The sequence below is a fragment of the Entelurus aequoreus genome, linkage group LG19 (genome assembly GCF_033978785.1).
Source record: "Entelurus aequoreus isolate RoL-2023_Sb linkage group LG19, RoL_Eaeq_v1.1, whole genome shotgun sequence".
NCBI classification, from domain to species: Eukaryota; Metazoa; Chordata; class Actinopteri; order Syngnathiformes; family Syngnathidae; genus Entelurus; species Entelurus aequoreus.
Genome location: NC_084749.1, coordinates 5,783,545 through 5,795,167, shown reverse-complemented (window position 1 = coordinate 5,795,167; position 11,623 = coordinate 5,783,545). Strand labels below are relative to the sequence as shown.

General features: G+C 39.4%; 1 protein-coding gene across 2 annotated transcripts in view; it reads left to right on the top strand.

The window, feature by feature from the left end:
* The first annotated feature begins 2,570 nt into the window (after positions 1–2,570).
* The window catches only part of LOC133635032 (uncharacterized), a 56,841-nt gene continuing 47,788 nt past the window's right edge, over positions 2,571–11,623 (top strand). The window contains exons 1-5 of one of the 2 annotated variants that reach the window (XM_062027744.1): positions 2,571–3,147; positions 3,437–3,512; positions 3,590–3,625; positions 3,751–3,808; positions 7,975–9,633. In XM_062027744.1, coding sequence (XP_061883728.1) covers positions 8,755–9,633 — 879 coding nt within the window. In that variant the 5' untranslated portion in view covers positions 2,571–3,147; positions 3,437–3,512; positions 3,590–3,625; positions 3,751–3,808; positions 7,975–8,754. Of the gene's footprint in view, positions 3,148–3,436; positions 3,513–3,589; positions 3,670–3,750; positions 3,809–7,974; positions 9,634–11,623 lie in introns of both variants that reach the window. The other variant, XM_062027743.1, reaches the window with a different exon arrangement.

Below are 11,623 nucleotides of genomic sequence, written 5' to 3'. Positions count from 1 at the left end.
CTTTTCTTATTTTAAATTTTTTTCCTCCCATTTTGTTTGGTGTTTCTTTTTCAAAAGTAAACGTTGTCTCCTCCTTTTATTCTTCCACTTCTTCTTCCTTTTCATTTTCATCTTCTATTGTTTTTTTTTTAAATCTGACTCTTTTTGTACTTCCTCTTTTTTCGGTTTCTCCCTTTACTTTTTCCTATTTCCTTACCCTTTTCTTATTTTCATTTTGCGTTTTTATCTTATTTTTTCCCCATTTTGTTTTGTGTTTTTTTTTTCCAAAAGTAAACTTTTCTCCTCCTTTTATTCTTCCAGCTCTTCTTCCTTTTCATTTTCATCTTCTATTGTTTTTTTAAAAAATTGTTTTCTTTTTCTACTTCCTCTTTTTTTGTTTCTCCCTTCCTTTTTCCTATTTCCTTACCCTTTTCTTATTTAAATCCCCCGCCATTTTGTTTTGTGTTTCTTTTTCAAAAATAAACTTTGTCTCCTCCTTTTTTTTCTTTCTTCCACTTCTTATTCCTTTTCATTTTCACCTTCTATTGTTTTTTAAAATCTTGTACTTTTTCTACTTCCTCTTTTTCTTTTTTCTGTTTCTCCCTTTCCTTTTTCCTATTTCCTTACCCTTTTCTTATTTTCATTTTGCGTTTTTATCTTGTTTGTTCCCCTTTTCTTTTTTTTTTTTCCAAAAGTAAACTTTTCTCCTCCTTTTATTCTTCCAGCTCTTCTTCCTTTTCATTTTCATCTTCTATTGTTTTTTTTAAAAAATTGTTTTCTTTTTCTACTTCCTCTTTTTTTGTTTCTCCCTTCCTTTTTCCTATTTCCTTACCCTTTTCTTATTTAAAGGCCTACTGAAATGAATTTTTTTTATTTAAACGGGGATAGCAGATCTATTCTATGTGTCATACTTGATCATTTCGCGATATTGCCATATTTTTGCTGAAAGGATTTAGTATAGAACAACGACGATAAAGATTGCAACTTTTGGTATCTGATAAAAAAAAGGCTTGCACCTACCGGAAGTAGCGTGACGTAGTCAGTTGAACATATACGCAAAGTTCCCTATTGTTTACAATGATGGCCGCATGAAGTGAGAGAGATTCGGACCGAGAAAGCGACAATTTCCCCATTAATTTGAGCGAGGATGAAAGATTTGTGGATGAGTAAAGTGCAAGTGAAGGACTAGTGGGGAGTTGAAGCTATTCAGATAGGGAAGATGCTGTGAGAGCCGGGGGTGACCTGATATTCAGCTGGGAATGACTACAACAGTAAATAAACACAAGACATATATATACTCTATTAGCCACAACACAACCAGGCTTATATTTAATATGCCACAAATTAATCCTGCATAAAAACACCTGCGTGTTTGTTATGCTAGCTCCTAGCTCCTCTGCTAGCTCCTAGCTCCATAGAACACGCCAATACAATTCAAAGACCTGATCAACACACACAATCACTCAGCCCAAAAGACCGTTTACCTAACCCAAGGTTCATAAAGCTTATATATTTTTAAAAAGTTACGTACGTGACGCGCACATACGGTCAAGTTATCGAATGTTTAGCAGCCAAGGCTGCATACTCACGGTACCTGATATTCAGCTGGGAATGACTACAACAGTAAATAAACACAAGACATATATACACTCTATTAGCCACAACACAACCAGGCTTATATTTAATATGCCACAAATTAATCCTGCATAATAACACCTGCGTGTTTGTTATGCTAGCTCCTAGCTCCTCTGCTAGCTCCTAGCTCCATAGAACACGCCAATACAATTGAAACACCTGATCAACACACACAATCACTCAGCCCAAAAGACCGTTCACCTAACCCAAGGTTCATAAAGCTTATATATTTTTAAAAAGTTACGTACGTGACGCGCACGTACGGTACGGTACGTGTTATGCTAGCTCCTAGCTCCTCTGCTAGCTCCTAGCTCCATAGAACACGCCAATACAATTCAAACACATGATCAACACACACAATCACTCAGCCCAAAAGACCGTTCACCTAACCCAAGGTTCATAAAGCTTATATATTTTAAAAAAGTTACGTACATACGCAAAAAAAAGCCAAAGCTGCATACTCACAGTAGCACGTCTGCGTCTTTGTCATCCAAATCAAAGTAATCCTGGTAAGAGTCTGTGTTGTCCCAGTTCTCTACAGGCGTCTGTGTATCCAAATCAAAAGTCCTCCTGGTTAGAGTCTCTGTTATCCGAGTTCTTCCATCTTGACTGCATCTTTCGGGAATGTAAACAAAGAAGCGCCGGCTGTGTACTGTTGTGGCTGACTACGTTCGAAAAATACGTCCATTTCGCACCGACAACTTTCTTCTTTGCTTGCCCGGCTTCCTTCTCCATAATGCAATGAACATGATTGAAACAGATTCACGAACACAGATGTCCAGAATACTGTGGAATTATGAAATGAAAACAGAGCTTTTTCGTATCGGCTTCAATGTGGAAGGCATACCCGTGTTCGCCGGGCTACGTCACACGCATACGTCATCCTCAGAGGCGTTTCGAACCGGAAGTTTAGCGGCAAATTTAAAATGTCACTTTATAAGTTAACCCGGCCGTATTGGTATGTGTTATAATGTTAAGATTTCATCATTGATATATAAACTATCAGACTGCGTGGTCGGTAGTAGTGGGTTTCAGTAGGCCTTTAAATCCCCCGCCATTTTGTTTTGTGTTTCTTTTTCAAAAATAAACTTTGTCTCCTCCTTTTTTTTCTTTCTTCCACTTCTTATTCCTTTTCATTTTCATCTTCTATTGTTTTTTAAAATCTTGTACTTTTTCTACTTCCTCTTTTTCTTTTTTCTGTTTCTCCCTTTCCTTTTTCCTATTTCCTTACCCTTTTCTTATTTTATTTTATTTAAATTTTTTCCCCCATTTTGTTTTGTGTTTCTTCTTCAAAAATAAACTTTGTCTCCTCCTTTTATTCTTCCACTTCTTCATCCTTTTCATTTTCTACAGTTTTACGTTGGTAAAAACCTTGGTGCATCTACGGCATCTGCTTGTTTCCTGTCTGAGACTTTTATTTTGTATGTGTTTCCTGTACTTGTGACGTGCTGCAGCTCACCTGATTGTTGTTAGCAATTAGCATGTGTTTTCTACTTCTCTGCCGACATGGTTTTTGTATCCCACTGCATTTTGGTGAGCAATTGTCCGAGCAGCACATTTGTATTTTTGGACTTTAGTTACTCGCATGTTTTATGAGTTGTGCTGCTCTTTGCTAGCCCCTGTGGTGGGGCAATAAAACACTTTATTGTGTGGAGCACAAAGTATGTTTCCACATCCCGAGGTGACGCTACAATAGTGAGGAACAGAATCCAGTGTATTTGAAGTGAAATATTTCTTTTATTGATAACAAAGTGTGTTATTAGGATCAACATTTCAACTTTTTCCTCCTATTTTGCTGTTTTATTTATTTATTTATTTTTAGATCGTTTTGTGGGCTAAGAAAAATGGCGCCTCTGCCACAATTGGAACAACATTGACTTATACAGTGATGGAAGAATGTAAGTAAATAATAAATGCATATTCAAAAATAAATACAAAATAATGAGATTAAATAACCTGACATTTTGATTTTCAGGTAATTGGTGGAGCATTTCAGCAAGTTATGTTGGTGGTATGCACTTTTTGCCAAAACAGTAATACAGTGGCCTCATTCCTGTGAGAATCCTGTGTTGGTTAATTTATCCATTCAGTGAGCAGGTATAATTCCGTGTCATCTTTTTCTTCCGTATTCATCAGGTCTTCACGTCGAAGAGATGCCATTCTTGACGCATTCTTCACTCACGTCTAAAGTGAGGTATGAGGCAAAAACTAACCCAGACCCACTTTAGAATTAGGGATGTGTACGTTCCGATTTTAGTTCTTTAATGGGTACCGACCGAAGTCCAATGGTAATGTTGATTGGTTTGTTCAATTAACCGAGTAGTCAGATCCACTACCACACCTTAACCCTTGTGTAATGTTCATATTGTTGTTACTCAGCCAGCGTTTGTGGGTCTGATGGACCCCTTGCATTTTGTGGCTTTTAATGCTTCACAATCAAACACTTTTATGTTCAAATACTGAAAAGATGTTTACCTTATCCCAATAACATCTGTTATTAGTTTTTAGTTAAACTAATAATTGAAGCAACATCATTTTTTAATATCGATATATCGTGACAGCACAACGAAATTAAAGACTGACACATTCGAGTTAATGGCAAATTCTACTTCCTGGCTAAGGCAACACACCGTAGCATTTGCACCACCTCCGTAAAACGCCTTGGAATTGCAACTACGTTCATAGTCTTACTTTTGTGTTTCTTAACCCAAAGGATCAGAGCTCATTGTTGGCTCACAAGCGCCCCCTAGAGCAGTGTTTTTCAACCACTGTGCCTCTGAGATACAGTCTGGTGTGCCGTGGAAGATTATCTAATTTCACCTATTTGGGTTAAAAACATTTTTTGCAAAGCAGTAATTCTAGTCTGCAAATGATGTGTTGTTGTTGAGTGTCGGTGCTGTCTAGAGCTCAGCAGAGTAACCGTGTTATACTCTTCCATATCAGTAGGTGGCAGCATGTAGCTAATTGTTTGTAGATGTGGGAAACAGTGGGAGGCAGGGTGCAGGTAAAAAGGTGTCTAATGCTTAAACCAAAAATAAACAAAAGGTGAGTGCCCCTAAGAAAAGTAATTGAAGCTTAGGGAAGGCTATGCAGAACGAAACTAAAACTGAACTGGCTACAAAGTAAACTAAAACAGAATGCTGGACGACAGCAAAGACTTACTGTGGAGCAAAGACGGCGTCCACAAAGTACATCCGAACATGACATGACAATCAACAATGTCTCCACAAAGAAGGATGAAAACAACTGAAATATTCTTGATTGTTAAAACAAAGTAGATGCGGGAAATATCGCTCAAAGGAAGACATGAAACTGCTACAGGAAAATACCAAAAAAAGAGAAAAAGCCACCAAAATAGGAGTGCAAGACAAGAAGTAAAACACTATACACAGGAAAACAACAAACAACTCCAAATAAGTCAGGGTGTGATGTGACAGGTGGTGACAGTACACCTACTTTGAGACAAGAGCTATAGTGATGCATGCTTGGTTATGCTTTAAATTCATACCCAACAATTGCAACAACGACTTTTTACTGTCAACTGAGTATGATCTCTGCTGGTGGTGTGCCTCCGGATTTTTTCAACGCAAAAAATGTGCCTTGCCTCAAAAAAGGTTGAAAAACACTGATCTGGCTGTCCGTTACAACCTTTGAGGATCTGGTGGTAAAAAAAAAAACTAGCGAAAAATCAGAGCCCATGGCATGACGGTGCGGAAATGTGTCCCGTGGAAACCCGTCCGACCGGAACTCTCTGACAGTGACAAAAGTTCCTTGGGTGAATTATGTAAAGTCACTACACCGGTAGTTGTAACGTTCTACATTCTCAATGGAACATTTAAAGTTTTGGTGTTGTTTACTGCCATCATATTGCAGTCTGCCCGCGTTTCTTATGTGTGACTGCCTTCTACTGGCCACACTTATCATTTCACCATGTACTAAATAAAATACTGTAGCTCCGAGGTGGGTAAGCACAACCAGAATTATTCCGTACATTACGCGCACCGGGTTATAAGGCGCACTTTCGATTTTTGAGAAAATAAAAGGATTTTTAGTGCGCCTTATACCGTATTTTTCGGACTATAAGGCGCAGTTTTTTTCCTAGTTTGGCCGGGGGTGTGACTTATACTCAGGAGCGACTTATGTGTGAAATGATGAACACATTAGCGTAAAATATCAAATAATATTATTCACGTAAGAGACTAGACGTATAAGATTTCATGGGATTTAGCGATTAGGAGTGACAGATTGTTTGGTAAACGTATAGCATGTTCTATATCAGGGGTCACCAACGCGGTGCCCGCGGGCACCAGGTAGCCCGTAAGGACCAGATGAGTAGCCCGCTGGCCTGTTCTAAAAATAGCTCAAATAGCAGCACTTACCAGTGAGCTGCCTCTATTTTTAAAAGTTGTTTTATTTACTAGCAAGCTGGTCTCGCTTTTCCGACATTTTCAATTCTAAGAGAGACCAAACTCAAATAGAATTTGAAAATCCAAGAAAATATTTGAAAGACTTGGTCTTCACTTGTTTAAATAAATTCATTCATTTTTTTACTTTGCTTCTTATAACTTTCAGAAAGACAATTTTAGAGAAAAAATACAACCTTAAAAATGATTTTAGGATTTTTAAACACATATACCTTTTTTACCTTTTAAATTCCTTCCTCTTCTTTCCTGACAATTTAAATCAATGTTCAAGTAAATTTAATTTTTTTATTGTAAAGAATAATAAATAAATTTTGATTTAATTCTTCATTTTAGCTTCTGTTTTTTCGACGAAGAATATTTGTGAAATATTTCTTCAAACTTATTTTGATTAAAATTTTTAAAAAACAGTATTCTGGCAAATCTAGAAAATCTGTAGAATCAAATTTAAATCTTATTTCAAAGTCTTTTGAATTTCTTTTAAAATTTTTATTTCTGGAAAATCTAGAAGAAATAATGATTTGTCTTTGTTAGAAATATAGCTTGGTCCAATTTGTTATATATTCTAACAAAGTGTAGATTGGATTTTAACCTTGTTAAAACATGTCATCAAAATTCTAAAATTAATCTTAATCAGGAAAAATTACTAATGATGTTCCATAAATTATTTTTTAAATTTTTTCAAAAAGATTCGAATTAGCTAGTTTTTCTCTTCTTTTTCTCGGTTGAATTTTGAATTTTAAAGAGTCGAAATTGAAGATAAACTAGGTTTCAAAATTTAATGGTCATTTTTTTTCGTGTTTTCTCCTCTTTTAAACCGTTCGATTAAGTGTAAATATCATTAATTAATAATAATAACATAGAGTTAAAGGTAAATTGAGCAAATTGGCTATTTCTGGCAATTTATTGAAGTGTGTATCAAACTGGTAGCCCTTCGCATTAATCACTACCCAAGAAGTAGCTCTTGCTTTCAAAAAGGTTGGTGACCCCTGATCTATATGTTATAGTTATTTGAATGACTCTTACCATAATATGTTACGTTAACATACCAGTTGGTTATTTATGCCTCATATAACGTACACTTATTCAGCCTGTTGTTCACTATTCTTTAGACCTTTTAAATTGCCTTTCAAATGTCTATTCTTGCTGTTGGCTTTTATCAAATACATTTTCCCCAAAAAATGCTACTTATACTCCAGTGCGACTTATACACTACCGTTCAAAAGTTTGGGGTCACATGTAAATGTCCTTATTTTTGAAGGAAAAGCACTGTACTTTTCAATGAAGATAACTTTAAACTAGTCTTAACTTTAAAGAAGTACACTCTATACATTGCTAATGTGGTAAATGACTATTCTAGCTGCAAATGTCTGGTTTTTGGTGCAATATCTACATAGGTGTATAGAGGCCCATTTCCAGCAACTATCACTCCAGTGTTCTAATGGTACAATGTGTTTGCTCATTGGCTCAGAAGGCTAATTGATGATTAGAAAACCCTTGTGCAATCATGTTCACACATCTGGAAACACTTTAGCTCGTTACAGAAGCTACAAAACTGACCTTCCTTTGAGCAGATTGAGTTTCTGGAGCATCACAATTGTGGGGTCAATTAAAACGCTCAAAATGGCCAGAAAAAGAGAACTTTCATCTGAAACTCGGCAGTCTATTCTTGTTCTTAGAAATGAAGGTTATTCCACTAAATTGTTTGGGTGTCCCCAAACTTTTGAACGGTATGTATATATGTTTTTTTCCTTCTTTATTATGCATTTTTGGCTGGTGCAACTTATACTCCGGAGCGACTTATACTCCGACAAATACGGTAGTCCGAAAAATACGGTAGTCTTGATTTTTTCAAAAATTTTCTTTCAAGGCTTGCGTGGCATGATAGACAGTTTCCTCCTTTTTCGTCACTTTTCCTCTTTTCTTTTTTTTCTTAAAGGAGGCTCACCGTGCCTGTGGTTGAGCATGTTGATTGATTCCAGCAGTGCTGCCACCTAGCTGCAGGCTTATGTCTCGTTCAAGGATGAAAAAGGACGCTGATAGTGCTGCACTGTCCTATTTGTGCTGCAGATGGACCGTTCAAACTGCGCTGCTTCAGCTTGGAGGTTGCAATTATTTGCCACTTTTTTTTTTGTCTCCTTTATCCTCTTTCATCCCCCCCCCAGCCCCTCGTCCGCCCCCTGCGCCGTTATCCCACCCCTGCCCCCCTCTGGTAGCCAAAGCAGCATTTAATTGTGGAGGACTGATCCGGGTAAGGAGTAATCAGATGAGGACGCAGTCGGGGGGGGAGTCACGTGGGCACGCATGCCGGCTAACCGGAGATTAATAACGCGGGCATCTCGATTGGAGTTGCGCTGCAGAGGGCGGGAGCGAGGCAGAAGAGCGCAGGACGGTTGCGGTGACAGCAGACGAAGGACTGACAGTGGCGAGATGAGGAGTTAGAGCGCTGAGTGGGAGGAAGAAAGAGTGGGAATAGGAGGCAGTGCAGTGCAGAGCGAGGGAGAGAGAGAGAGAGATGTAGAGACAAGAACGTCTCTCTGCCGTGAGACGCTGAAGGGCTGCAGGAGGAGACGGAGGTCCAAAAGAGGAGGAAGCGAAGGCTTTAGGTTGGAGGCAAAAGTTGTGGGAAAAGAGCCCAGATCGAGGAGTTAGTTGTTGGCAAAAGTGGGAGGAAATTTATGGAACGGGAACCTAGTGGTGGTGGACATCGTTGGTCATCATGTTCTCTGACAGCAGAGCTCCGGCGGAGCACCGAGCCTTCAAGCCGCACGCCCCTCACTTCATCCCGTGGCTGCGCAACAGTCTCAAGTCTGACCTAGGGCTCGGCAGCGCGTACAAATCCAATCCCGAGCTCCACCACAACTCGGCGCCCCTGGAGAGGACCAGAGGGATCGGGATCTTCTCCATCCCGGGCAAGAACAAGGCGAAGAAGAGCGAGCTGCGCTGCAATGGCGCGGGGGTGGCCAGGATGCTGCCGGCGGTGCTGAGGGGGCATCACATCCTGGGCAAGATGCAGAAGGACGCCGGCAGCCCCGCCAAGTCCCAGCGTGACGAGTCCCCGGTTAAGAAACAGGCGCCGCCCCCTTCCCCTGCTCTTCTGACCGAGGCGCCGGACTGCAAGGCGCCCCTCGGGGTCTGCGTGGAGGAGCGAAGGGAGGATGTTTGGGACTACACGATTCACCAGCGAGACCTGCAGTCGTCCGTCTGGCTCAGTTCGAACCCCCGGGGACCGAAAGACGGCTTCAGGTCCAGCTTCAGCTACATCCGCAGGAACTGCCAGAGCCAGCGAGACCTGACCGTGCTCAGGGAAGCGCCACCTGTGGAGGGAGTCAACGGAGTCGTCTTCTCCGCCGAGGTTCCTCGCACCGCTTTGGGTTTCACCACAACTCTACGAGGACCAGGGAAACACGGCTCCAAACGCGTGCCGCCGGGGTCCCAGAACCAGACCCGGGGGGTCCGCCACCGAGCAAAGAGCGAGGAGGAAGCCCAGGGGGCGGCCTGCAGCAGGAAAGTGGTACGCAGGCAGCTCAAGAAGGTGATGGACAACCTGGAGCAGGTTCTGACCGCGCTCAGGGATGTTCAGCAGGAAATGAAAGAGGTAAAGAACTTTTCTGTCTTTTTTCTTGAAACCCTGGAAGTCAAATGCCGCAAATTAAAAACACCTTCACGCGTTTGTGTTTTTGCGAAGCCACAGCAATGTAGCACCACTAAAGATGAGGAGCAACAGTGCCGGCAATTTTATTTAACTGCGACACGGGAAAGTCTCTGGGCGAGCAAAACACTTCTTTAATGAAATAGAGTGAACCCTTTTGTCAGTCATCTACTCAGTTTGTCTCTGTGGGTGGAGGCGGAGACGGTTGGCATACACACAGTTAGTCTTGCTATGTAAAGTCATGTAGTAAAAATGATTTGGATCATGGTCACCCATAGATTTGAACTTTTTAACCATCATAGCGAAAACTTTTCAATCCATTGTCTTGGTCTTTGCTGTGTTGCTAGCACACACACACACACACACACACACACACACACACACACACACACACACACACACACACGTAAACTAGGGATGTCCGATAATGGCTTTTTGCCGATATTCGATATTCCGATATTGTCCAACTCTTTAATTACCGATACCGATATCAACCGATACCGATAACCACCGATATATGCAGTCGTGGAATTAACACATTATTATGCCTAATTTGGACAACCAGGTATGGTAAAGATAAGGTACTTTTTAAAAAAAATTAGTAAAATAAGATAAATAAATTAAAAACATTTTCTTGAATAAAAAAGAAAGTACAACAATATAAAAACAGTTACATAGAAACTAGTAATGAATGAAAATGAGTCAAATGAAGTGTTAAAGGTTAGTACTATTAGTGGAGCAGCAGCACGCACAATCATGTGTGCTTACGGACTGTATCCCTTGCAGACTGTATTGATATATATTGATATATAATGTAGGAAGCAGAATATTAATAACAGAAAGAAACAACCCTTTTGTGTGAATGAGTGTAAATGGGTGAGGGAGGTTTTTTGGGTTGGTGCACTAATTGTAAGTGTATCTTGGGTTTTTTATGTTGATTTAATAAAAAACAACAAAAAACGATACTGATAATAAAAAACCGATACCGATAATTACCGATACTACATTTTTACGCATATATCGGCTGATAATATCGGCAGGCCGATATTATCGGACATCTCTAATGTAAACCTAAGGTAACATGGTAGAAATGTAAAATCCAAAATGTAATCACTTCTTCCTAATCCCATTATTGATATTTCCCAAAAGTTTATTGAAAATCCACACAAAACTTTATTTTGGTAACAGAGAGAACTACATACTGTACACATACTATGTTAGGACTGGGAAATATAGTTAAAAACTGTATCGGTCGATATTGCTAATCTTTTTTTTTTTTTTTTTTTTTTTTTTTTTGATTTACTGAAAGTAAGGACCAGAAGAAAAATACATGAAATGTAAACTTTTTTTTTTTTCCAATAAAATGCGGGGGGTGGAAGGGAAAAAAAAGAATGGGGGCGAAAGAAGGCTTTTTTACATTTTAAATGTAACCTTCTGATTTATAATGCCCTCAGCTATCGAGGCAGAAAGGAAATGTCAACACAAGCATGGAAAACACAATGTAAACAAAATAGTAAAGTCACATTGAACACTTAACAATAAGTTCTTAAAATGAAGGTGCAAGAATAAGGAATATGTAAGAAATGCTTAAAGTGTAACAAAATAGTGCAAAGTGTGAAAATGTAAATATAAAGAATCCTGAGAACTACTTTCTGAAGGTTAATAAGTGCCAGGAAGTTACAGCTGTTCTCTAAAGGGTGAGCACTGCTAAGTTGGTGTGGTGTTACCGGTCTTGGTGGGGACGAGCACCTTGCATCATTTACAGACCACATTGGAAAAAAAAAAATTCCAAAAAAGTGCTATACTGTCGACGTGACTTTTCCTCTTTTATTCACAATTTCTTCATTTTTACTTTCTCTTCTCACTTCATGCGCAACCAAACGTGATAGTTGGTACTGTGAAGTGAATTATATTTATATAGCCCTTTTCTCTAGTG